Source organism: Quercus lobata, chromosome 4 (genome assembly GCF_001633185.2).
Source record: "Quercus lobata isolate SW786 chromosome 4, ValleyOak3.0 Primary Assembly, whole genome shotgun sequence".
Taxonomy (NCBI): Eukaryota; Viridiplantae; Streptophyta; class Magnoliopsida; order Fagales; family Fagaceae; genus Quercus; species Quercus lobata.
The window spans coordinates 36,103,167-36,131,022 of NC_044907.1; the positions used below are offsets into that span (position 1 = coordinate 36,103,167).

A 27,856-nucleotide genomic window follows, 5' to 3' on the forward strand; every position below is an offset into this window, starting at 1 on the left:
ATCCAAAGTTCTCTATACAGATCTCACTAGTCCATAGAACCACTAATAGTGGAAACTAGCTTAGCATCAAATTCATGCTATTGTTGGCAAGCTTTACATTTAGTTAGAAAGTGTAATTCCTAAACCCTCACTATTGCTCATTGGACGCTGCATTGTAACATTGAGGAAATTATTCACATAACTAAACTAATACCCTATTGGCTTCCTTTTAATTATTCAACTCTTTGGACATTTTCTTTGCTATTAAAATGTTGCTTCCTATTGTATAATTGTCTCCCAATGTCGTGGTGTGTCTTCTTCCGTTGCTATAGAGCTCGTTTGGGCAAATTAGAATCGTTTACCGATTTTCTCTTTTCACTTTGATGTGGTTTTCCATAACTTATCACGGCAAATATAGATGCTCTGTGTATGGTCAAGTCCATGCAAGCATGGATGATAAACTGATATACATATTATTAGGAGTCCTTACTATTCTCTCATTATCAGGACGCAAGACTGAGACCTGGAGTGTCAAGTGAATAGGCCGAAGTGTTCCTAGTATTCTAATTCTCATCATAAATATGGTCGAGGGGCCTTAAATATCTTCAAAGTAAAAACTTTTTTGGTGAAACAAAATTTACCAAAAAACTATAAATGGATAATTAATTTATTGGACGTGAATTCAACCCTTCTAGTTTTGATGGAATCAATAAATAATAAAAACTACCAAAAAACTATAAATGGATAATTTATTGGATGTGAATTCAACCTTCTAGTTTTGATGGAATCAATAAATAATAAAAAATAATGTTGAAAATGAAGATCAGTTCTTGAGGTGGCCCCAAAACTAGAAGTGATTGCACAATCTAAGAGGAAAACGTGTTCCATTGCAACTTTCAAAGAAAGGATTGAGAATCAAAGAAAATTTGCTTTCTCCACGGAGAAGACTGTTTACCAAGGCTTTGAAGTTTGAATAGAAAACATGGAAAATTAGGAATTTTTTTATTAGTAGTGCCAAGTAGCTACACATTTGATGAGGGAGAAGAGCTTCAACTCATGGGGGAGAGAGAGAGAGCTTTCAAAAGGATAAGTTACAACTGGATTTAATAGTGCACACATGCCTTATCAGATCTCCAAATTAACATATCTTTGGAATTATGAATAAAATGATGTACAAAATCTAGTAATGTAATGAAATTTATTCGTTTTTGGGGCCATAAGAACATGTTGGTAGAGAAGAGAAACTTTTGGTTCCAATAGGCTGGCCGTTGTGGATAATGTAATATGGATAAGAGGGATGATATCAAGAGAGCATCCCACCAAAATTATTAAAAAGTTCTTAAATTACAGTTATTATTAAAAACAGATACAGAATCTGCAACCCGGAAACTACAGATTTTCAATTTTACTTTAAAGCCATTCACTGTTTGAATGAAAATTAGCAATAATCATATTCTTGAGGGAGTGATTAAATCTTTAGAAGAAGAAAAAAAAAAAAAAACCAAACAAACAAACAAACCAACCAATGTTGAAATGTCATAGGTATACGGTGATTATATAATTTTAAGTGAAAACCACTCCAAGACATAGGTGTATTTCATTGTTTACAAAGTTGTTTAACTGTACTAACTGAAACTTTATCTGAGGCCCTTTAAAAAAATAGAAAAAAAAAACCTTCCAATTTATGATAGATTATTTAAAAAGACCTTACAAAACATGACTAAATAGAAGGTGGCAAGCACTAGCACAGACCTATTTGATTTAAAAGCACAGATCAACCAAACTTTTGTGCGTTGATTGGCAAGGAACACAACAAACAGCCATCTCACTGTTACAAGAATCTAAGCAAATCGCGGCAAACTTACGACTTCCAAAACAAAGAATATCACTAAGAATTAAGAACCTCACATGTCTTGACTTTATAAAAAACAATAGTTCTTGGACCTCCCTCTAGCAATCACACAGGTCTTGACTCTTGTCGTACAATTTGGAGTGTCCAATATCTTCTTCTGAGCTTATTAGACCTCCATGAATGTCCAATTTCTCTGCAATAAAGATGGAAAATTTTAGAACCCCAAACTAATTATCTACACATAACAGTATTCAAAATCAAACTTCCTTCTCCTCCAGTATTTGATATCCATTCCACAAGCATTAAGGGATGTAAAAAATCATGAATAAAAATTTACCACTCTACATCATACCCATACTTTTATGCCTACATCAATCAGCATCTCTACCCCTACGCTAAAAACATCATACCCAGCCACCATCCCACAAGTAGCTGCCATTTCAATTTTTCCACCCTCTGCCACAAGGTACTGCTAAGCTATGTGGGGAAAGGGCAGTACTGCTCAACCCCATTTAGCCTCTCCTGTAGGGGAACACGTAAGATACAAAGTACCAATCAGCCAGCAAGGTATTGGCACTAAACATTGAATATCAAGATTCCCTTAACTTTGGTTATGTATAGAAATTCAAATTCTACATGGAAGAAAGGCATGGCAATCTATATCAGGGTTAGTTATATTTGACCATGGGAATAAAATTTTTCTTTTGAATGGTATTATAAAACGGTAAAGGACCCCTTGTGACTGGTTCTATCGTTCTTTCTCTTCTATCTGATATGATTATCCATCAATCATAAACATAAGAATATACATTCATGTCAGTCATCAACAATAACAATTTTAAAGGACAATATATAATGGAATATAGATGATATCTACTTTATTCTTTAAATATAAGAATAAACAATGCAATTTTTGTATAATTTGGTAATATCTCATAAAATTTTCTCACTTTGAGCAAAGAGCCTTCCTCTTACTTCATTTCACACAAATGTGAGGGAAAAGTTCAAAAACTTAAGAAAGAAAATTTAAAAATATGATATACCAAAATCAAGTATGTTATAATCCTCACCAAGTCCTCCTAGGGAAACAAAATTAAATACAAAAAGGGAGAGGCATAACATATTACAACAATCTTAAATACTTTACAATCTTCCTCCCATGTATAGGCCAAAATAGAAAAAGAAAAACATGAAACACCAAAATTGAATACATCATAATCCTTTCAAAAAAAAAATCAACCAGCATGGTAAACATTACTTTGCCATCAGGATGCCAAATGAAGGTCATAGAAAAGATTACCCAAAGAAATTTGAAATGGGTTTTTGTGTTAGAACTTAGAATTGGATGAAATTGAAAGATCCACACCACCATCCAGCTATAAATCAACAAAGAAACTTGTTTGAACGGCTAAAATCAGATTCTTTACTTTCATTTTTTTCCTTGATACCTGAAACATTAAAATCAAACACTCAAATAGATGTTAATATGTTATGCCATTAAATAAGGCAAAACCATCATGGTCCCATTAATAAATAGTTGATCCATGATATTCCTTTAAAAAAATAAATGTGCAAAGGATCAAGAGAAGATAAATGGCCCATATAGTATTTGAAAGACAAGCTAGAAAGATCATCTAAATGATGATGACAAAATTGGTCATTTATGAGGATTAATTACAATTATCACCATCTAAACAAGAATAACGAAAAAGTTAAGAGCCATTCAAATGCAATAAACTATAATCAAAATTATAAAGCATGTGTTGCTTACAACTTTTATTGCATAATCAAATGCTAATTCTTGGTGTGTACTTTTTCTTTGCTTTTAAAGCTGTCACAAATGCATCTGTATTAGGTAGCCTTAAGCACCCTATCTCAACATGAAAACACCTGAACCAGCCATATTGATTCAACTAGTGGCTAGGAATCAATCCCTCCTTTGGGAATTCATTGAGCGTTTTAAAATAATACTAGGATGTACAAAGCGTTTAAACTACAGCCCCACCCCAGACCCCCTATATAAAAATAAGAACATGATTATTCAAGACAATCTTCTTTTCTCAAAACCAGACAAATGGTTTTAAACATATCTTTGAATGAATTGGCTTGAAAGCATTCCTATTAAATAACTTTAAAGAAGACACCCAAGGATCATTTACGCAATATATATGTAACATGTTTCTTGAACCCCACTATCTATATATTTATTAAAGTTCAAAGAATGAAGCTTACAATTAAATGCCAAAAAGTTTAGTTTGACACTGTGACATAAACATAAGCATTTTTTCTTTATTGAAAAATAATACAAAGAGAACTACACATCCATGTCAATGCATTGGATGACAGGGGCAGATGAAGAACAATTGCCCATTCCCCCCAAAATACTGACTGAAGAAACAGCCCCCAACATGAGTATCCAATTACACCATATATGGAGGAATCATCCCTGATTTTTTCATCTTCAATCACACTTCATGTATTACACATACAACTGTATGAACCATCCAACAATAGTTATATTTACCAAATTCTCTACCGGTTTTACACCATCATATAGATATATCACGAAAAGAGAGAGAGGAATCCATACCTTCAACATCTGATCGTTTGCTATATTGCTAAGGAAACTACTGAAAAGTACATTAAGTGGTTTAATAGGAGTGTCCACATGTGTTTGTTGCATCCCTAAAAATAGTATAAAGGTAAGCACTACGACTTAGGACTTCAAAACCTAGCATTAACACTTATTCTTTCATGCACTATTTTATTTCAATGCATCCAAATAGCCCAAAGATTGTTGAGAGAATACAGTGAAGTGATTGCACCGTCCTTATGCTTTATACACTCTTTCCAGCCAAGTAGCAACACAATTATGACTTGACTTTGACTCAAGTACCTTCTAATGGGGAGTGGTGATCTGAACCATGTCACACAAGTTAAGTAATAGGTAATAAATAGGTGATCCAGGCTTTCTTCTATAGCACGTGAAGGGCAAGAAGCATCAGTGATGAGATTCCTATTTTGCTATCTTCCTAAATCACTAGTAGACAATCATTTTGTAGTTTCCAAAGGAAATAAGGAATTTAAATGGAAGTTCAAGCTTCCACAGAACAGCCTACAGCTGAGAGCCATATCTCTGAGTTCTGCTCTTCCATCTGAGCATTAACTACGGAGAAGCGAGGCTCTCTTGACTATATAAAGACATGACTAGTCATGGGGTCAAATCAGTTTATCTGTAGTGGCAACAGCATGACTCGAAACTAGTTTGAGAATTTAATTTAAGCTTTAGAGAATCATTTTTAAGCAAAAACTTAAGGGCTAATACAGTTGTTATCTCAACAATGACAAAGTTGTGGCATTGACATCATCATTAATTCAAATACTAACTAATTAATAAACAAACAAATAAAAACATGTGCTTAAATAATTCCTCAATGTCAACCAATCAATTATGAATAATATGAAGAAGTGAGCCCCACTCTCAAGGCAGGTTCTGTAGAAGAAAAAGCTTCTAGGGCCATAGCTTATTGCAAGTTTTAATTTACATTTCTCCTGGTAACCAATTCAATGCATCCTTGTCTAATGTCATTTATCTTTCAAAAAATTTATGAACAATCTAAGTAATATTATTCAGTGAAACAGTAAAAGCAAAGAAACATCTATGACAATTAACAATATTAAAATTTAAAAACCCAGGGGAAAAGCAAAAGTAAATAAGTAATCAAACAAAAATATTTTTGTAGAAATTAAAAACTAAATCTTAACAATTGGCTTGATGAGTAGCATAGGCCCGCAAAGCAAACAGGTTCAATATCCTGAAGAAATTATGCACCAGAAGCAGAAAAATAAGATGAATAAAAGACAAATATTATAATAAATTGAAAATCAGATTTCAAGGTAAAAAGGGATCTTAGGCCTACCAATTACTTCAATAGCAACATAGCATCATCCGCATTGAAAAAGAAATAATGAAATTAAATGCTTCTTGTATAAATAATAATTACATAGCCCAACAGTTTGATTTTGCAATTATTTATTTGAAACACAATATATACTTGAGCTATAATCCTATGAATAAGCCTTTAAATTTAGAGAAATAGAAAGAGGCAAACCTTCTCTTCAAAGTTGGATCAAGATGTTTTTGTCTTCTTTGATGGTTTGATACAGATTGGTGTTGGTATCATAATCCTTCTAGAAAAAAAAATCAACCAACATGGTAAGCATTACTTTGCCATCAGGATGCCAAATGAAGGTCAGACAGGATTACCCATAGAAATCTGAAATGATTTTTTGTGTTAGAATTGAATGAAATTGAAAGATCCACACCACCAATCCAGCTATAAATCAGCTAAGAAACTTGATTGAAATGCTAAAATCAGATTCTTTACTTCCATTTTTTTTTTTCCTTGATACCTAAAACATTAAAATCAAACACTCAAATAGATTCCACGCCATTAAATAAGGCAAACCCATCATGGTCCCATTAATAAATAGTTGATCCATGATATTCCTTTAAAAAAATAAATGTGCAAAGGATCAAGAGAAGATAAATGGCCCATATAGAATTTGAAAGACAAGCTAGAAAGATCATCTGAATGATAATGAGAAAATCAGTCATTTATGAGGATCAATTACAATTTCCACCATCTAAACAAGAATTACGAAAAAGTTAAGAGCCATTCAAATGCAATAAACTGTAATCCAAATTGTAAAGCATGTGTTGCTTACAACTTCTATTGCACAATCAAATGCTAATTCTTGGTGTGTGCTTTTGCTTTGGTTTTAAAGTAGTCACAAATCCATCTGTATTAGGTAGCCTTAAGCACCATATCTCAACATGAGAATGCCTGAGCCAGCCCTATTGATTCAACTAGTGGCTAGGAATCAACCCCTCCTATCGGAATTCATTGAGCATTTTATACAGCCAAAAGAATACTAGGTTGTACAAATCATTTAAACTACAGCCCTTCCCCTGCCCCCTATATAAAAATAAGAACATGACTATTCAAGACAATCTTCTTTTCTCAAAACAAAACAAATTAAACATATCTTTGAATGAATTGGCTTAAAAGCATTCCTTTTAAATAACTTTTAAAGAAGACACCCAAGGATCATTTACGCAATATAACATGTGTCTTGAACCCACTATGTATATATTTGTTGAAGTTCAAAGATTGAAGCTTACAATAAAATGCCAAAAAGTTTAGTTTGGCGTGGTGACAAAAACATAATCATTTTTTCTTTATTGAAAAATAATACAAACAACTACACAGTCCATGCAAACGCATTGGACGATGGGGGCAGATGCAGACCAATATGACCGAAGCACTACGATAATCTCAAGAAATTGTCCTTTTTCCCCCAAAGTACTAACTGAAGAAATGGCCCCCAACATGGGTATCCAATTACAACATATCTGGTGGAATCATCCCTTATTTTTTTTCATCTTCAATCACCCCTCGTGCATTACACATACAACTGTATGAACCATCCAACAATAATTATATTTACCAAATTCTCTACAGATTTTACAACATCATATAGACATATCACGAAAAGAGAGAGAAATCAATACCATCAACATCTGATCATGTGCTATATTGCCAAGAAACTGCTGGGAGGTACATTAGGTGTTTTAACAAGTGTCCACTTCCCATGTGTTTGCTGCATCCCTACAAATAGTATAAAGGTAAGCACTATGACTTAGGACTTCAAAATCTATCATTAACACTTATTCTTTCATGTGCTATTTTATTTCAATATATCCAAATAACCCAAAGATTGTTGAAAGAATACAGTGAAGTGATTGCACTAGCCTTATGCTTTATACACTCTTTCTAGCCAAGTAGCAACACAATTATGACTTGACTTTGACTCAAGTACCTTTTAATGGTAAGTGGTGATCTAAACCACGTCGCACGAGTTAAGTTATAGGTAATAAATTGGTGGTCCAGGCATTCCTCTTTTATAGCACATGAAGCACAAGAAGCATGTGTGATGCCTGATGAGATTCATATTTGCTAACTCCCTAATCACTAGAAGACAATCATTTTGTAGTTTCCGAAGGAAATAAGGAATTTAAATGGAAGTTCAAGTTTGCACAGGGCAGCCCACATCTGAGAGCCATATCTCTGAGTTCTGCTCTTCCATCTGAGCATTAACTATAGAGAAGCAAGACTCTTTTGACTGTATAAAGACAAGACCGATCATGGGACCAAATAAGTTTATTTGTACTTCCAAATCAGTTAATGATTGTCTTGTTTTTCAATGGCAACAGCATGACTTGAAACTACTTTGAGAATTTAATTTAAGCTTTAGAAAATCATTTTTAAGCACAAAAATTTAAGAGATAAAGATGTTTTATCAGTAGGTACAGTTGTTATCTCAACAATGACAAAGTTAAGGCGTTGACATCATCATTAATTCAAATATTCCTAATTAACAAAGAAAGAAACATGCAAACAAGAACATGTTCTTAAATAATTCCACAACCTCAACCAATCAAATATGAATAATATGAAGAAGTGAGCCCCATTCTCAAGGCAGGTTCTGCAGAAGAAAAGGCTTCTGGGGCCATAGATTATGGCAAATTTTAATTTACATTTCTCCTGGTAATCAGTTCAATGCATCCTTGTCCAATGTCATTTATCTTTCAATAAATTTATGAACAATCTAAGTTATATTATTCAGTGAAGCAACAAAAGCAAAGAAACATCTATGACAGCTAACAATATTAAAATTTAGAAACCCAGGAGAAAAGCATAACTAAATAAGTAATCAAACAGAAATATTTTTGTAGAAATTTAAAATAAAACCTTAACAATTGGCTTGATGTTGCATAGGTCATCTAAGCAAACAGGTTTAACATCCTGAAGAAGCATTTCATCGATCAGTTGTGTGCTTGACTTGAATTTTAGTTTCGAACAAGCGGCAAGCATGCTCATTATTTGGTAAAATTGTAGATTAGAAAATCTTACAAGAAGAAATTATGCACTAGAAGCAGACAAAAAGACAAATATTAAATGAAAATCAAATTGCAAGGTGAAAAGGGATCTTAGGCCTGCCAATTACTTCAATAGCAACAAGGCATCATCTGCATTGAAAAAGAAATAAAGAAATTAAATGCTTCTTGTATAAATAATAATTACATAGCCCAACAGTTTGATTTTGCAATTATTTACTTAAAACACAATATATACTTGAGCTATAATCCTATGAAGAAGCCTTTAAATTTAGAGAAATAGAAAGAGGCAAACCTTCTCTTCAAAGTTGGATTGAGATGGTGGTGAAGGATTGGCCTTGGTATCATCATTGAGGTATCATCATTGAAAAGGTATTGGGGATTGAAGATGAACCCTCATCATGAAACCCATTGGTAATTCGCCGTCTCCAGGGTTTGGAGCATGGTTTCCAGAGTTGGTATCTGATTCGAAGCCATCCAAAGCGGGACAGGTAGTGTTTTTGGGGACGTCTAGCATGGGTTGGTCGATGGTTTCTTCTTCGCAGTCGGCGTCGGATTCCAACACGGCCTGAATCTTCTTCCCCATTGTTGAAAGCACATTGATCCATAGATATATTGGGTTTCTGAGGACAACAGATGCATTCCACCATAGGATAAATCCTCATCCTATTTGGAGAAAATCTTGGACCTCTAACCTCAACCACAATGCAATTCTCTTCAGATGGATTTGATATATTCACTTTCCCATAAATTAACCATACATTGTCACAATTACCATCCGGCCACCACGTCATGGTATTTATGAATTGTTCTTCACCATTGATAAAAACGTAAATACCCCATCCGTACATTGCATCGGTCTTCACACCCATTGATGTAAGAGCAATACAAACAACCAAATTTGAAAATTTGGGACCGACCAAGAATGATACGGAATTTTCAACACTCTGATGATGGTTGAATTTGAGCCACTTTGGAATCTCAGTTACTGGTAGTATAAGATAATGATCCTTCCCAATTTGAACCCCTTCAGAATCAAAGCTTGTTGCAGCTTCAGCGACTATATTTGATAGAATCCCTACAATTTCTCGAAACTGCAAGAAATTAAAGTTTAACATAAATTGTTTCTTTATAACTTAAACTTCAGAGAGAAAGAGAAGAGAGAGATACTTGATTCAATAATCTGCTTGATGATTGTGTCTCCAACCGATCGCAATTCATTGCATTCACATATCTTATAGATTGTGGAAGTCTCGAAATTTCCCGAAGCTTTTTGCAATTTTGAATGGTAAGATATAGTAATCTAGTAAATCTACTAATACTTTCTGGGATGGTAACAATACTAGTAGCATTTAGATTTAAATGTGACAATACTGGGAAGTAATCAGGCTGCATCCAAAAATCTAATTCAACTTTAATTTTCAAATGGCTAAAATCCAGTTGTGTCAAGCACAGAAACCCAGTAGGTCCCGAAAAGTTATTAAAGGAATTGCAAGCCAGTCTCAATTTGGCAGAAGGAATATCTTCTTCCTCCCGCATTTGTGATTTATTGGCCCCAACTAGAAGATTCCTAAGCTTACTGCCAAGTAGGTTTAACCACTTCAGTCCAGTCAGATACAACAGTGATGAAGGCAATTCTCTAATACCACTACTTTCCAAATTCAATGACTTTAGACAATTCATTTCTGGGTGAATATCGGGGAACTTCTCAAGCCTTGAGCAATCACGTAGTACAAAATGTTCAAGAGATTTCAACATGAGCGTACTTGGAAGAATTTGAAGTTGTGAACAGCAATAGAGATTCCATACTTTAAGCTTCTCAAGAAACCCAACAGACTTGTGAACCTCGATTAAATTTTTACAATCGCTAAGATCCAATTTCTCTAAGTTTGGGCAGCACAAGTTAGGTAATTTTGTAATGAATTCACAAGATAGATAGATCATTTTCAAATTTTCATACTGGAATCCCTATGAAAAATTTAAAAAAAGAAAATCAAAAAACAAAAACAAAATTTATCTTCAACAGCTTTTAAAAATAACATTTAAAGAAATTAAAATTTATAAATACTAATACTTATACCTGCTTGAATACATTCTCCAATATAATGTTAGACTTAGACATCTCGAGTGCAACAAGTTGTCGAGGAAGGCAACATTTAGAAGATAAGGATAGAGGAAATTCACGCCATTCAAGAACCCTTAACTCATCTGGGAGATATTCAAGTGCTTCACGAATATGTACATTGCCTATAAGAAATTTGAGATTTTTCATCCTCTTGAAAACATTAGCTTCCAATGCAATCTTTGTTGGTTTAGGTGAGCACAACATTATACCTCGAATTTTATTTGATCCCTGCTTAAGACAAAGAATTAGTCACACTTCATAATAGAATTTGACAAAAGTATAAAGATTTTGAAACCTTAAACAAAACATATATTGAGAAAATTATGTTTTGTTCAATATTGTAAAGGGAAAATCCAATAAAGAAATATTTTAAAAAAAAATGGAGAAGCAAAGAATGTATACCATATTTCTAGTTAGTAATTTACGAGCATCCTTATAACGCCATATCCTACTACGCTGTTCAAGCTCTTCTGATTCTTGCTGAACAATTTCTCTACCCATTTGTTGTACCAAGTCATGCATTGACAAAGAGTCATCCGGTGGCACATAGTCATGTTCCAAGGTTATGAGACACTTATCAATAAGCTTTCCAATACCATAGTCGGAATATAAATTGCAAGAATCTAATATATTTACAACATCATCCTTGTTGTAACCCTTAAAAAAACATGCAATATCAAGAAAAATTTCCTTTTCAAAATTTTCCAATCCATCATAACTTATTTTGAGTATTTCTTGAATATTTTTATGTGGAATGTTTTTATACTTTTCTAATGCGCTTTTCCATTCATATATTTTTTTTCCACACAAATCAGAACCAATTATTTTTAAAGCTAATGGTAGGCCATTGGCATAACATATAATCTGTTCTGCAAGTTCTGAATAATCTTCCCCATATTTACTTGTGTGGAAAGCATGCAAGTTGAAAAGTTCACGAGCTTCACTTTGATTCAATTCTGTAACCTCATATATTCGAGGATCTCTTTCCAAAGTGGTTAGTACATGTTTGTCTCTTGTTGTTATAATTACTCTACTTCCGGAAGCAAACCAGTTACATTCTCCAAGCAAATTGTCTACCTCTTTTGAGTCTTCCACATCATCAAGAATTAAAAGAACTTTTTTATTACGAAGTCTTTTCTTTATCAAATTGATACCTTCAAATACATTGTGCACCTTCAAATCTCTATCACGTAAGATCTTAGAAAGAAGTTTCTCTTGTAGTTGGGTTATGCCACCAATTATTTTTGACCTTTCTCTAACATTCTCTAAAAAACAGCTTCCTTCAAAACGGTGAGCAATTCTATTATAAACAGCTTTAGAGATCGTAGTCTTACCTATTCCCCCAATACCACAAATTCCTACCATGCAAACATCATTTGACTCCATATCTAAAAGCAATTCTACGGCCTCTGCTCGAATATCTATTCCAACTGGATGTTTAGTAACAAATAACAGCTCACGATTTGATTTAGTCCTTGATATCTCTTTTATAACTCTTTGGATAAACTCAGATTCAGATTCAGTGTAACTGCAAAGCATAGAGCATAAGAAAGATATAATGAGTTGGATTAGTTGTAAATATAAATATGAAGATGAACTAAATTCAATATGTCTAGTTTTGTGCATTGCAACTAACATATTGCTATTTAAATTAAATGGCATTGAAATTCAAAAGATTAGGAAATGTCATTAATTTTGGCACATTATTCTTCTTCTTTTGGCTAGAAAATTTGATCCGGGCTTTTAGCAAATGGTTGGATAGAAACTCCCTTTTAGTGATGAGGATTGAGGAGACCCACTTACTGGAAACTCATTTCTAATAATTGAACAAAATGAGATTAAGAAATTTTGTAAAAAATTGTCTAAAAATTAAATGGGAGAAACTCTTGAATTGTAACATTAACATTAAATTATTTTATTTCTACAATTTAATAGTAGAATATATGGTAAATAATTTTTTTTAAGTATACGTTCAAAATTGGACATTTAGTGGTCACAAAACCATTTAAAAGTTTCTAACTAATGAAAGAAGAAGAGTTGTTAGAATTATTTTTATTTTTTGAAAGAAAAGTTGTCTGAATATATAACATCATGTGAATTAAAATTATTCTATTTCTAGAATCTATCTATCTATACATAATATATATAAAATATAAAATTTGGGTCCCTACAATTGGTGGATACACATAATAGTGACACGTCTCTTTGACAATGCATAAAACAATGACACATATCATCTTCTGCAACTTCCTCCATCTATTATATATGATACTAGTGATTAACCAATGTGATGCACGGAAAAACTTTTAAGTTTTAAATTTATACATTCAAATGTCATATGAAATTATATTCTATATTACAAATATAAATCCTCTATCCGTTTGAATTGCCACGTGTTAGATTTTTTTTTTTCATTTTTAATTGTCTAAATATATAACATCATGTGAATTAAAATTATTCTATTTCTATCATCTATCTATCTGTACATAATATATGATATAAAATTTGGGTCCCTACAATTGGTGGATACACATAATAGTGACACGTGTCTCTTTGACAATGCATAAAACAATGACACATATCATCTTTTGTAACTTCCTCCATCTATTATATATGATACTAGTGATTAACCAATGCGATTCACGGAAAACTTTTAAGTTTTAAATTTATACATTCAAATGTCATATGAAATTATATTCTATATTACAAATACAAATCCTCTATCCGTTTGAATTGCCATGTGTTAGATTTTTTTTTCATTTTTAACTTTTTTTTTTTATAAGGAAAGTCAAGTGAATACATGGCTAGTTGTGATTGTTGGAAAAAAAAAAAAAAAAATGATTATTTTAGAGGATTTATATTCCAATGTTGCATGCATAACTGCTTGGATTGCATTTGTCTCGTACACCCCAAAGGAAAATAAAATAATTCTTTGTAATAACAATTTGACATTTAAATAGCAGATTTTACAGCCAAAATAAGTTGATTTGTTTTCCATTTTTTTTATTTAGTTCAAGCTTCTAAGAAGATAGTCCATCAAAGATATACAAAACTCCAAATAATACTAAGAAGTAACATAAAATACTTAGATATGCAAACATTTAAGCAATTGTACCGAAAATCACTACTTTATCCGTGACTACCAAATACCCATTTTAGGAGCTTATGCTAAGTATATCACCATAGGTTCTTTATCAGTGACTATCAAATACCTATTACAGGAGCACATGTGCTAATTAGGTGAAATTCACCTTAGCTTACCAAGAAAGCTAAGAGAAGCAAGAAATCTGATGGAGGGTTTTGAGACTAGGATGCAACAATAACAAAGTTGTAACACTAAAGATTTAGAGACTACTATGATATCAATATTGCTCTACAAATATTTATAAATCCACCATTTTGTTCAAAATAAAAAGAAACAGCCAAGCTTATTTTTTTATCAAATCTAAGTCAGTTAACAATGAGAAATTCAACAACAATGATGGCCAAATAAAGCAGCTCTAACAATCAAAAGTTAGTTAACAATTACATGACTCAATACATTGGAAAATTAGAGAAAGAAAACAACAGAAACAACATGCAAATTCTGGATGCAAGAATTCAAAAAAGAAAAAGAAAAAGAAAAAAGATCAAAAGAAAAAAAGATTAGACCGTCATATTGCCAACTTAACTTCAAAACTCTTTGAAAAACACAATCCATGTCTTCTCAAAATGGTGATTGTAATTTTGTGGAGAAAAGTCAATACCAAACCAAAATGATTTGTTGTGGATGATGGGGTGGATTGTAATTAGAATGTTCATGGGTAGATACAACATTGAAAAGCTTAAATGAATAATTGATGTGTGAGAGAAAAAGAGAGATAAAGTGGTGAAAATTTGAAAATTGGGATGGAAACAATATAATTAGTGGTGGATGAGATGAAAATGTATAGAAGGCATCTCTGGGTTGGAGATTTGAGGGCAGCAGTTTTGTTTTATTTATTATTTTTTATTTGTAGTGTTAACAATAGTTTAGTTGAGGAAGAGAAAGTGAACCGTAATGGAAGCGAATTTAAAGAAATGGTGCAACCGAAATCATAAAAGAAAAGCAAGACTAATAGTCTGTACTAAAGCACAAAAAACACTCACAGCCTATTCGCCACTAATGCATAAGGCTGCCTGTAATTATATTATAGGACAGATAATTGTAATTTGTAAATAATGATATACTCCTTTTAAATTTTGTATTCATTAAGGCAATTAATAAGTCATCTGAAAAATTAAAAGGTAAAACTAAAAGCAATTTGACGAGGGGTGTCATATTGGTGGAATTTTTGGTGCACATTTTAGGATTTTTTTTAGTGCTTATATTGATTAATGGCTGTCACCCCTTAATTACAAGCAAACTGCTAAAAGGTCTGAATAGCATTTTAGGAAAAGACGTTTTCCTTTAGAAGAGAGGCAAAAAGACCTTTAATAGTTAATCCACCTTATTGATTTGTTTATTTGCTTCATTATTATTTTTTTATTTCTTATTAAATCACAGGATGAAAAATATTTTCTGAGCATAATATTTATTTAGCATCCAATAGTAAATTATAAAACAGTTACATATCAAGTAATTATAGACCATATACATGCACTTTTGGATTTTAACCCATTGATTTTTCAATTTAGTTACCGGATGACTATAAAATATTGCCTATTATTAAGTACAATAACTATAAATCTAATCTAATATCATACAATTCAATCTTCTAATTTATCTGAGACCTTACACCACATATTTTGTCTAACACCTATTATTAAGATATGCAATGAAGAGTTAAGTGTGTTACTCGTGCACTATGTTACTACCACAACGTGAAGTTCACTGATGTAGCAATAAGGTAGATTTATTAATTTTAAACAAAAGAAGCTTGATGGAAGAAATTTTTGTTTAGTACGTATAATATGATCATTGATTATTTTATCTGTTTAATTTTCAATTGTTAATATATAAAAAAATGGTATTCTTATATTGATGAAGTGTGTGATACATAGAAAAATCGTGAAGGATGTTAACATAAAAGTGATGACCGATTTCTGGTGCTGAAAGGAAGTGTACTTAGTGATAGGTTAATGGGTTGGGAATGGTAAATGCAAATGCCAAAGTTCGGCAAGAAAGGAAGGTGCATGTGATAATAATTATACTTTCTCAAAAACTAATAAAATATGATAGAAACAATACTTTCATTATTTATTAGCAGTCATAAGAAAATCATTAAAAGCTTATAACCAATTTAACAACACAGAGTTGTCATAATTGATAACATTATACAAGTTAAAATTATTCTAATTCATGATAATTTATTGACTAAGATCCTTGGCATCAACCCAGTTTTAAAAATAAAATAATTTATTTTAAAAAAAAGCATTCCCTTTAACCTTTATCGTCCCCACCCTCTTGCTCCACCACCATTCCCATCTTTAATATCAGCAATGATGACATAATTTATAAATAGAAAAACACTAAAAGTTTGTAGTTAATAAAAGCACACCAAAATAGTCTTTAATTAAATACTTACCTATCATTGTAAGGAAATCCAGACAAATTAGCTGCTTCAGTTAAAGTTGTCCTCCACCTCTGAACCTTTTCTATGTCATTTTTGAATTTTTCTTCATGTTCAGCTAGTGCAATCCCAAACTCTCCATCTTGTTTACGTATTTCTGATGGGCTCACCTTGTAAAAAATTAAAAAAACCAATTGGCCATTACTCCTCCTACACTCAAAAATCTTGACGAGTTCATTCAAGCACCAAGTAGAAGATGCAAAATTTTTAGAGAATATAACAATTGAAATCATTGACGATTCAATGGCTTTAACAAGTTTCATTGAAATTTCTTCTCCCCTCGGAAGGTCATCATCAATAAAGGTATTAAAACCCTGATCACACAAAGCCTTATATAAATGGCTTGTAAAATTTTTACGAGTATCTTCACCTCGAAAACTCAAGAAGACATCATAGTCCCATCGGTGGGCAGAAGAAGAAGAAGAGGCTCCTCCTTCCTCGGTCAAGAAAACCATTGATATGACCTGTTGATTGAAGATTGAGAAGATAAAAAAAGAAGAGTAGAAGGTAAGAAAGATCAAAGACGTGACGAAATTAACAGGAATGAGAAGAGATGAATGAAAGCTTGAAATTCCAGTGGAGGTTCACGGATGAGTTGAGGGCACTAAATCTGAAAATTGACTGCGTTAAAAACTCAGACTTCTCTCTCTAAAAACTCAAACCTCTCTCATCAAATCAGGGCTCTCTCTGCCAATCTCTCTCGATGGTGGCGACGCTGTGTTAGGGCGGTCCGATGGTTGTGGCGTGGTGGTGGAGTGGTCACGGGCCCTGGTAGCATATGGGTTGTGGGTTGCGGGCTAGGGATCGACGTCGACGGCGAGTGGTGCGTGGCTGGAAACAGCGGCCTCTCTCTCTTCTTTCACTCTCCGATTCTCTCTCTTCTCTCTTCTCTATTTCTCTCACTCCGATTCTGTCTCTCAGATTGGGTTTTGGTTTTGGTTTGATTTGGAGAGGGATTTAAGTGACTCATTAAAAGCAAGCCAGTGTAGAGTAAAGCATAATCTTTTATGGAGAATAAAACAAAAAAGAGATGGTGGCTACCGTCGCCTTCAAGGTGATTGCAGTGGAGACAAACGGCAGAGAAAAGGAAACAGTGAGAAAGAAGAGGTAAAGGCAGAAGTGAGAAGAGAAAGAGGGAGAGAGTGACCGTAAATAGAGAGAGAATGATGAGATATTTTTATTAAAATAATAATATTTTAAAAAGGGATGACTTGGCAGTCTCTTATTGGCTGTCGTAAAACACTGCCTGACCGAATGTTAACTCTAAATGAAACGTAATGCCCCTCCAAGCCAAACACAAAGAATCAGCTTTAACTTTCCAATATTATTTTGAAACAGTACTATGATAAATAGTATTTTTACTACAAAATTTATTCTATAAATTATTACTTATTTTCATTCAAAGTTCATAACTTATACAATTTTTTTACCTACTATTAATTGCTTGACACCTGGTTTTTATTATCAAATAATTATATGAAATAATTTTATTTTTCATGGGCTACTTTTATAAGTTGGATTGGCTGATTTTGTAAGGCTAATAGCTTTTAGGACTGAAAAAGAATAGCGACTGGGTGCATCAAGCTCTCTTTCTTATTGATTATTTAATAGTAATTATAATAATAATAAAAAAGAATGATAATCACTCGGTGCATTAAATTTAATAAGAAATTGATCAATTTTTCTTACAAAGAAACAAAGATAGGGATGACTCTACATTCAAAAGTTATTTTCAAGTTTGTATGGAAATAATGGAGTGAACCTAAGCTTCATGGAAGCTATTTGTTGACTCATGGCTTAAGTCATGAGTCATGGTTTCAATTGGTATGAAGGTGAATGGAACATCTTGCACAGCACCCACACCAAACTTGTCCATTATTGTCGGGAGCCTCTTACCATTGAATATCCAGGTAAGTTCTTTTACCCTCTACTAACTTTTCAATTATAAAAAGAAATTTATGTTCAAAATATTTTTACAACAAATTCTAATAAACAGATTATTACTAGCTGTTTTGGTGATAAAAAAAATAATAAAAAAAGTAATTTTAGTAGGGGTTTAAATTTAAACCAGTAACATCAAACCATCAAAGATTTATAGTGAAAATATTGTGTACGTAGCATTTTTTTAATAAATTCTATAAAAGTTTTTGTAACTTAATTGATATTTACTAATGGAATATATTGGCCTAAGTGGTATATCTTCAAATACAATGTCCTTGAAAGTTGGGCATTGAGGTTGCAGATGCAATAGCTAATATTTAGTAGATATTCTAAGCAATCTTTTAATACAAAAAAAAAAAAAAAAAATTACACTTTCTATTATTTATAGCAAAAGGTATGTGTTTTAATTACTCCACCCCATTGTCAATTTAATAGAAAAAAATAAATAAATTCATGAGTTCAACTAGAGCATTCACACAATCTCATAGAAAATAACATAAAGCCTAAAGAATCCAAAAAATCACCAACATCATATCATGAACCAGTTATGCATAATAAGATTTTGCTAAAATGCTTGTGCAAATACACGAGTCAGTAGCTTGTACAAGATAATTTTTTATTATTTCTTTCCGTTTCTTGAGGACTAAAAAAGTGAATAACAGTTAGGTGTGAAAAGAGAAAAAAGAAAAAAGAAAAATTGATATTTTAATTAAATAGAATATATAATAAATAATTACTTACATATGATTGTTTTGTAGGGAACCGCAGCTTAATGGATGGTATTTGTTGACTCATGACTCAAAGTATTTGTTGACTCATGACTTGAGTCATGAGTCATGGCTTCAATTGGATATGAAGATGCATGGAACATCCCCACAAAACTTTTCAAATAGTTAATAAATTTTTTATTGCCAACCTTTGAGCTCAACAAGGTGGTATTTCTTGAAGTGTCCAAAATATGTAGGGTTCAAATATTTTGCACCCAACCCAAACAAGTTGGTATTTGTTTTATGAACTTATAATATGCATGTCAGAGTATTGGCTCAAAGAGACACTAATGACCATACCTGAATGCCAACATTACTTCATTGTTGAATGGCAAAGTTTGAATGCTATGTACCCTATTAGTTGGAATTTTACTAAGCAATTAAAGCCAATGGATATTTCATGAGAAAATGCAAATATTGAGGAAAAGTAAGTAAAAAAAAAATTATATTTTTTTTGTTTGTTTGGTACACATTAAACCTCACACTTTTAAATTGGACATATTTTAAACCACACACTTTCATATTTCATAAATAGGACACTTAAAACTCCAGATTTGGATTTATATATATTTGTGGAAGTATGAAATTTAAAGTATCCCATTTAAAAGTTAAACTCAGTTTGAAGTTTAACGTATCCTAGGAATTAAATTACAAGATTTTTATATACATTTCCCTAATATTAATTTTTCCTTTCAATTCATGGTGCTGTGTACATAAACATTGTTACAACTTACAAGTTGTATTTTACTTTACTTGTCCTGTTTGAACCATTGTTTGTTGAATAGCCACATCTCAAACTTCACGTCAATTGATTTGATCAAAGATCCCTCTTTCACGAAATTTCCTCAATGCAATTTTCCACCGAGGGTGATAGGGTGTCCTACACGTTCTACATTTTCCACAATGAGAGAAGAACTTCACGTCAATTGATTTGATTAGAAATCCTTCTTCCACGAAGTTTCCTCAATGCAATTTTCCGGATTCAGATTAGGTGTAATAATTAGGGTATTGTACCTAATTTAATAGTAATACACGGTTGAGATTGAAAGTTCAAAAAATAAACTTTCAATTTCAACCATTGAATAACAAAAAATTAAAAAAAAAAAAGTTGAAAAAGTTAAAAAATGAAAGTGATAAAAATTAATGTGAGTGGGTGTGGTGTAATTGCCCCCACTGGATCCAAATCCCAATTTTCCATTAAGGGTGACAGGGTGTCCTACATGTTCTGCATTTTCACAAGGAGAGAAAAACTTCACGTCAATTGATTTGATCAGAGATCCCTCTTCCATGAACTTTCCTCAATGCAATTTTCCACCGAGGGTGTCCTACACATTCTGCATTTTCCACATAGAGAGAATGTATGAACAACTTTATCACTGTAGCTTCTCAATTCCATCCTATAGCTTAAAAAAAAAAAAGAATCTCTTTCACAATTTTTTTTTCTTTCTTTTGCTGAGTTTTTTTTTATTGTTTCTTACCCCTCATCTTGATGAAATTTTATTTTATTTTTATTTATAATTCTACTTTGTGTTGACACGTTTTAGTGTTAGTAATAAATTATTATATTATTTATCTTTAATGCCTTTAGTTTATTTTTAATTTTGGTTAAGATAATTTTATAATTTTGTGGTGAGTTTTGATTATCATGATAATCTCCTTAATTAAGAGAAGAAGAAATTTGTATAATATATTTGAAATTTTGAAAGTTTAGTTCTACAAAAAAAACAAATTAGGAAAACATAATGCACTATAATAGTGGTTAAAGAATATGGACCACCTTTAAAAAAATATCAATCAAACACACCCAAATTTAAAATACTAGAATGTTATATTTGTGGAAATAGAGCGATAGAAAATAGTTGTGGAAATTGTTTCATTTTTACAGGAAACAAATTTTCTTCAACGAATTTCAGAAAACAAATTACACATTATATCATATCACAAAAAAATTGTATATTCCCACACATTACAATGGTCTGTAATTACTCTACGCGTGGTCTACAAATATCTCAAGACAATAGATAAAGTCTCATTCAACAACATCAAAGCATATTTTATCTCTGCACAAAAAAGGCATATAACACCCAAAATAGGAAAGAAAAAAAGTTCACTTGAAAGAAAATTCTTTCAACTCACTACGAGTCGATTGATAAAGCATCCACATGTACTTTTAGTCATAGGACAAAATTTGGATAGAAACTTGGTTGAACCAACAATAGTAAAATGACCTGCGTCACTCTCATGTAGGATGGAACTAGGATCTAGCGTCTCAAAGCACTCACATTAGTGCTTCTATAATAGAAAAAGTATCACATTTTAGCCAATTAAGCCCAAAATTCACTAACATCAAACCATGTAAAATTATGTTAAAATACATTGTTGCTCTAGTATTCATGTAAATTTATACTAGCACTATTCATATTTTAATGGAATATAGTGTAAAGTAGATAATTTGATGTGAGGTGTTTTAAAAAGTAAATATACAAAACAGAAAAAATAGATTCTTATATTAAAATAGACTGAAATTTTGCATGAGCTCATGTGAATAGGAGACAAATTATATAAAAAAAAATTATGAAAACCAATTTTTTAATACATTGCAATATGAAAAAAAAAAAAATTAAGGAATTAAATGAAATAATTTTATTCGACATGGGCTACTTTTGTAAGTCAGATGAGCTTAATTTGTATGGCTGACAGCTTTTAGGACTGAAAAAGAATAGTGACTAGGCCCACCAAGCTCTTTCATATTACTTTATTTAATAATAATGAAAATACAAAAAGAATGACAATCACTCATTTCATTAAATTTGAGATAGTGTTTTCTTACACGACATGGCCCTACAGGCAATAAAGATAAAGTGAGAAAGAACTAAAGAAATTGATCAATTTTTCTTAGATGGTACTGGCCATTTAATTGAACGTGTTGGAGGTTAGGATGACAAGTTGTATTTTTCATAGATGTTCAAATAAGAAAAAAAATAAAGATAAGGATGACTCTACATGCAAAAGTCGTTTTCAAGTTTGTATGGAAATAATGGAATGAAACTTAGTTTTGCAGAAGTTATTTGTTGACTCATGACTTGAGTCATGAGTCAAGGCTTCAATTGGATACGAAGGTGCATGGAACATCTTGCAAAGCACCCACACCAAAATTTTCCATTATTGTTGGGAGCCTCTTACCAATGAATATCTAGGTAAGTTCTTTTATACTCCACTAATTTTTCAAATATTTAATAAAGAAAAGTGTATGTTCATAATATTTTTACAATAAATCTTAAATGGCAGGATGTTAATTCATGAGTTTTGTTAGAACATTCACACTAGCTCATATAAAATAATATATAGCCTTAAGAATCCAAAAAATCACAAACATCAAATCATGAACCGGCTATGCAAAATAAAATTTTGGTATACTGCTTGTGCTAATATACAAGGTACAATAGCTTAAGCAAAATAATTTTTTATTATTTCTTTTCACATGGAACACTTGATAATTAAAAAAATAATGTTTACATGAGAGGTGGGAACAACAGTATTCTGTAAGATATATCTTTATCATTGTAGCTTCTCTATTCTTTTCTTGAGCTTTCCAAAAAAAGGTGAATACTCTCTCTCTCTCTCACACAATTTTTGTTTTTTTCCTTTTCTTTTGCTGATTTTTTTATTGTTTCTTAACCCTTAAGTTGATGAAATTTTTTATTTTTTATTTTTTTTATTTTAATTCTACATAGTCTTGATACATTTTAGTGTCTTATTTTTTTAATTCTCCATCACAATTCTCCTCTTTCTCTCTATAATTTATGATGATTTTAGTTTGGATTAATATTTAGTTATTTTGAAAGTGAAGATTTGAGTTTGGCCAAAATACCATTTTAGTCCTTCTATTTTGGGGTTACAATCAATTTGATCCTTACATTTTGATAGTAATTAATTTAGTCCACATTATTTTTAATTTGCTTTCAATCTGGTCTCTATTGTTAACTCACTAACGGAAAATACTTGTGTGGCAAATGATGTGCATTATTGCCATGATTAAGCTGACATGTCTAAATTTTAAAGACCACATAAGCGCTTAGATGGCAAAATCAAGCCACATCAACATTTACAAATACTTTTTTATAACAAATTTAATCTTAAATTTTTTATTATTATTAATTTTCTTACAATTTCATGACAACCAAACGTATTCACCATACTATCGCAGTCTTCTTCAGGTCGGAGTGCTCTTCTTCTTCTTCAAGATGTGATTCTTTGTCATTTTGTTTTTCTTCGGATTCGTTTGTGTGCAGGGACTAGAGCGAAGGTTCAAATGGGAGGGCTAAACAGCAAGTGAAGCTCTATTAGTGTGAGGGGTTTGATGGGTTTTGAGGTACAAAGGAATTCTTTCTACAAATCCAGCCGAGTTATAGAACACATGCACCATTGAAATCTTGGTAAGGGTCAACACTCAAAACCCACAAGCTATTGTATGAATCACTGGTGATATAAGCGAAATCTCTTTCTCAGTTGTTGGTGACACCGTAGCAATTCCTTATGAATGTGTACTGGAAAAAAAATTATAAGAAAAAAAAAAAGTGAATGTGTTGATCCTTTTTATTAGTAGGAAAGATTAAGATTTTAATAGTAGTTTTAAAGCTGTCAAATGCATCTGTATTAAGTAGCCTGAAGCACTATATCTTAACATGAGAAAACCTGAGCCAGCCATATTGATTCAACAAGTGGCAAGGAATCAACCCCTCCTATGGGAATTCATTGAGCATTTTATACAGCCAAAAGGATACTATGATGTACAAAGCATTTAAACTATAGCCCCACCCTTACCCCCCTACATAAAATAAAGAAAATGATTATTCAAGACAATATTCTTTTCTCAAAACGAGAAATGGTTTTAAACATATCTTTGAATAAATTGGTTTGAAAGCATTCCTATTAAATACCTTTTAAAGAAGACACCCAAGGATCATTTATGCAATATATATGTAACATGTGTCTTAAACCCACTATCTATATATTTATTAAAGTTCAAAGATTGAAGCTTGCAATTAAATGCTAGAAAGTTTAGTTTGACAGGGTGACATAAACATAAACATTTTTTCCTTATTGAAAATGATACAAAAACAACTACACAATCCATGCAAACGCATTGGATGATGAGGGCAGATGCGGACCAATTTGACCAAAGCACTACCATAATCTCAAGAAATTGCCCAATTTTCCCCAAAATATTGACTGAAGAAATGGCCTGCAACATGAGTATCCAATTACAACATATCTGGTGGAATTATCCCTTATTTTTTCATCTTCAATCACACCTCAAGTATTATGCATTCAATTGTATGAACCATCCAATAATAATTATATTTACCAGATTCTCTATAGGTTTTATACTATCATATAGTCACGAAAAGAGAGAGAGGAATCCATACCTTCAACATCTGATCATGTGCTATACTGCCAAGGAAACTACTGAAAAGTACATTAGGTGGTTTAACAGAAGCATTCACTTCCCATGTGTTTGTTGCATCCCTACAAATAGTATAAAGGTAAGCACTACGAATTAGGACTTCAAAATCTAGCATTAACACTTATTCTTTCATGTGTATCCAAATAGCCCAATGATTGTTGAAAGAATACAATGAATTGATTGCACCGGCCTTATGCTTTGTACACTCTTTCCAGCCAAGTAGCAACACAATTATGACTTGAATTTGACTCAAGTACCTTCTAATGGTGAGTGGTGATTTGAAGCACGTCACACAAGTTAAGTTATAGGTAATAAATAGGTGATCCAAGCATTCCTCTTCTATAGCACATGAAGGGCAAGAAGTATTAGTGATGAGATTCCTAATTGTTAACTCCCTAATCAATGGAAGACAATCATTTTGTAGCTTTCCGAAGGAAATAAGGAATTTAAATGAAAGTTCAAGCTTCCATAGGGCAGCCCACATTTGAGAGCCATATCTCTGAGTTCTGCTCTTCCATCTAAGCATTGACTACGGAGAAGTGAGGCTCTCTTGACTGTATAAAGACGAGTGATCATGTGGCCAAATCAGTAAATCTGTACTTCTAAATCAGTTACTGATTATCTTGTTTTCCAATGGCAATAGCATGACTCGAAACTACTTCGAGAATTTAATTAAAGCTTTAGAGAATCATTTTTAAGCACAAAAACTTAAGAAATAAAGATGTTTTGTTAGCAGGTACAGTTGTTATCTCAACAATGACAAGTTTGTGGTGTTGACAACATCATTAATTCAATTATTGCTAACTGACAAAGAATGAAACAAGCAAATAAAAACATGTGCTTAAATAATTACTCAACCTCAACCAATCAAATATGAATAATATGAAGAAGTGAGCCACACTCTCAAGGCAGGTTCTGCAGAAAAAAAAAAAAAAAAAAAAGCCTTCTAGGGCCATAGCTTGTTGCAGATTTTAGTTTACATTTCTCTTGGTATAAAGCTCAATGCATCCTTGTCAAATGTCCTTTATCTTTCAATAAATTTATGAACAATCTAAGTAATATTCAGTGAGCCAAAAAAAGCAAAGAAACAATCCATGACAATTAAGAATATTAAAATTTAAAAACCCAGGAGAAAAGCATAAGTAATTAAGTAATCAAACAGAAATATTTTTTTAGAAATTAAAAATAAAACCTTAACAATTGGCTCGATGAGTAGCATAGGTCATCCAAGCAAATAGGTTCAATATCTTGAAGAAGCATTTCATCGAACAGTTGTGTGCTTGACTTGAATTTCAATTTTGAACAATCAGCAAACATACTCGTTATTTGGTAAAATTGAAGTTTAGAAGTTAAAGAAGCGTTGTGGTCCCTAAAACCTTTTTTGGCACAAGGACCTGATGGGCCACATCTTGGCTTTTTCCAGTTGTTTTTGGCTGTTGGTTGGAGAAACAGTGACAAATATGGTAAAAGGGGCCTTTAATAATGATAAGGTCCCGAAGCACATAAATAAAAATCTCATTACACTTACTCCCAAGCATACAGGAGCTGATGGAATTGGCAGCTTGCGCCCAATAAGTTTGTGCAACACAGTGTATAAGATCATCACGAAGATTATAGTTGCTTGACTCAGACCCTTTCTATCCAATCTTATCTCCTCAATGCAAGTTGCTTTTGTTTCGGGTATAAAAGGTATGGACAATGTCATCATAGCTCAGGAAATTCTTCATACTATGAGTGGAAAGAAAGGGAATGTGGGCTTCATGAACCTCAAAATAGACCTTGAGAAGGATTATGATAGATTGGAAGGAGCTTCATTCAGGACAATCTCAGGCTGTTTAATATCCTAGATGATCTTGTGAATGTGATTATGAGCTGCATCTCATCCTTTAGTGTTATTTAATGGTGGAGCTTTGGAAGGATTTCAACAGTCTAGGGTCATAAGGCAAGGTGACCCCTTGTCTCCCTATATATTCATGATGTTCATGGAAGTTCTCGAATTTATGAAAAAGGATAAATGTGACTCAAAATTATGGGATCCGGTGAAAACATCTAGGGGTGGACTAGGCTTTTCTTTTCTGTTCTTTGCAAATGATTTAATTCTTTTTGGAAAAGCTAATAGAAAAAAACTGCACCAGTATAAAAGAAGCCCTTGATAGCTTCTGTGAGCTCTCTAGGCAGAAGGTAAACAACGGCAAGTCACGGATCTATTTCTCGCCCAATGTCTTGAGGGAAAGAAGGGATGAACTATGCTCTTGTTTAGATCTTCACTCAATTCCAAACCTTGGGAAGTACTGGGGATTCCCATTGAAGCTGCCGGGTACAAAAAATCAAGAGTTTGATTTTGTTATTGAAAGAGTGCAGGGGAGGTTAAGTGGCTGGAAAGCACATCTCCTTTCCTTTGCTGGGAGAGTTTTCATTACTCAGTTGGGGTTGTCTGCTATCTCGGCTTATGTCATGCAAGGAATCATGCTGCCTGAAAAAACCCTTGAAGCAATTGATAAAGCCAGTAGAAATTTTGTCTGGGGATCTTCTGTGGAAAAAATGAAGCTGCATATTGTAAACTAGGATAAGATCACTAGGCCAAAGAAAGAGGGAGGACTTGGGCTAACTGCGGCAAAACCCAAAAATCTAGCTCTGATTGCCTAGTTAAATTAGAGGATGAATAAAGAAAGTGATCAACCATGGGCCAAAGTCCTAAGAACCAAGTATTTAAACCCAAGAAGTGCAGGCTCCAGAACACGGGCTACTATGATTAAAGGTAAAGAAATTTTTGTTCGAGGTACCAAATGGGTAGTGGGTGCAAACAGTTCGTTCAATTTTTGGCATGATAAATGGCTTAATGAAGGATTGTAAAAAAGTCTGCTCATAGGTCTCCTCAATCAAGGGGAAGAGCAAATGAAGGTGGGGGAGGTGACTCAGGAGGGAATTTGGAACATTGGGTGCTGCTTCTTTGTTTTTCCCTGTGACCTACTACAAAGAATCAAGGCCATTACGATTCCTTACTTAGAATCTGGTTTGGACAACATTAGCTGGGCTTATTCAACCTCATTTTGATGGGAAAAATGCCTACAACTTAGCAAAAGGAGAAATAAATGTGGCAGCAGAGTTCACTGGGTGGTCTATTTGGAAAGTGGATATGCTTCCAAAAATCCAGTGTTTTCATATGGAAGCGC

The 27,856-nt window shown here is 32.6% G+C and overlaps 2 protein-coding genes across 6 annotated transcripts; both read right to left on the reverse strand.

Moving 5' to 3' along the window:
• Window positions 1-1,706: 1,706 nt before the first annotated feature.
• Window positions 1,707-17,629, reverse strand: LOC115986638 (TMV resistance protein N-like). Of its 5 annotated transcripts, XM_031109856.1 has the most exons (12): window positions 17,171-17,629; window positions 16,464-16,972; window positions 11,320-12,445; window positions 10,873-11,145; window positions 9,963-10,760; window positions 9,088-9,886; window positions 8,647-8,924; window positions 7,407-7,503; window positions 5,944-7,309; window positions 3,132-4,516; window positions 2,169-2,353; window positions 1,707-2,024 (listed from the first exon to the last, which is right to left on the reverse strand). In XM_031109856.1, the coding sequence occupies exons 1-6, from the start codon at window positions 17,177-17,179 to the stop codon at window positions 9,140-9,142; spliced, it is 3,462 nt and encodes a 1,153-aa protein (XP_030965716.1). In that variant the 5' UTR covers window positions 17,180-17,629; the 3' UTR covers window positions 1,707-2,024; window positions 2,169-2,353; window positions 3,132-4,516; window positions 5,944-7,309; window positions 7,407-7,503; window positions 8,647-8,924; window positions 9,088-9,139. The 5 variants fall into 5 exon arrangements, with proteins under 5 accessions (XP_030965716.1, XP_030965718.1, XP_030965717.1 ...); XM_031109858.1 differs by lacking the exon at window positions 1,707-2,024 and having other exon boundaries at window positions 2,031-2,353; window positions 5,944-6,019; XM_031109857.1 differs by lacking the exon at window positions 1,707-2,024 and having other exon boundaries at window positions 2,031-2,353; window positions 5,944-6,022.
• Window positions 17,630-24,017: 6,388 nt separating this feature from the next.
• Window positions 24,018-26,497, reverse strand: LOC115985106. The gene is made up of 4 exons (XM_031108074.1): window positions 25,876-26,497; window positions 24,646-24,745; window positions 24,360-24,461; window positions 24,018-24,044 (listed from the first exon to the last, which is right to left on the reverse strand). Exons 1-4 carry the CDS (start codon window positions 25,998-26,000, stop codon window positions 24,018-24,020), a joined length of 354 nt encoding a protein of 117 aa, XP_030963934.1. The 5' UTR covers window positions 26,001-26,497.
• Between the last annotated feature and the right edge of the window lie 1,359 nt (window positions 26,498-27,856).

What these genes read in the sequence shown, in the direction of transcription:
- LOC115986638 (XM_031109856.1), bottom strand. An exon ending in TGGAGAATGTATTCAAGCAG is followed by an intron (nt 10,761 to 10,872) that starts GTATAAGTATTA and finishes AATTTTTCATAG; the next exon opens with GGATTCCAGTATGAAAATTT. An exon ending in CAAGCAGATTATTGAATCAA is followed by an intron (nt 9,887 to 9,962) that starts GTATCTCTCTCT and finishes AATTTCTTGCAG; the next exon opens with TTTCGAGAAATTGTAGGGAT.
- LOC115985106 (XM_031108074.1), bottom strand. Translation starts at nt 26,000, where the DNA reads ATGTTTGCTGATTGTTCAAAATTGAAATTCAAGTCAAGCACACAACTG. An exon ending in TCATCGAGCCAATTGTTAAG is followed by an intron (nt 24,746 to 25,875) that starts GTTTTATTTTTA and finishes TACTATTTGTAG; the next exon opens with GGATGCAACAAACACATGGG. An exon ending in CACATGATCAGATGTTGAAG is followed by an intron (nt 24,462 to 24,645) that starts GTATGGATTCCT and finishes CTCATGTTGCAG; the next exon opens with GCCATTTCTTCAGTCAATAT.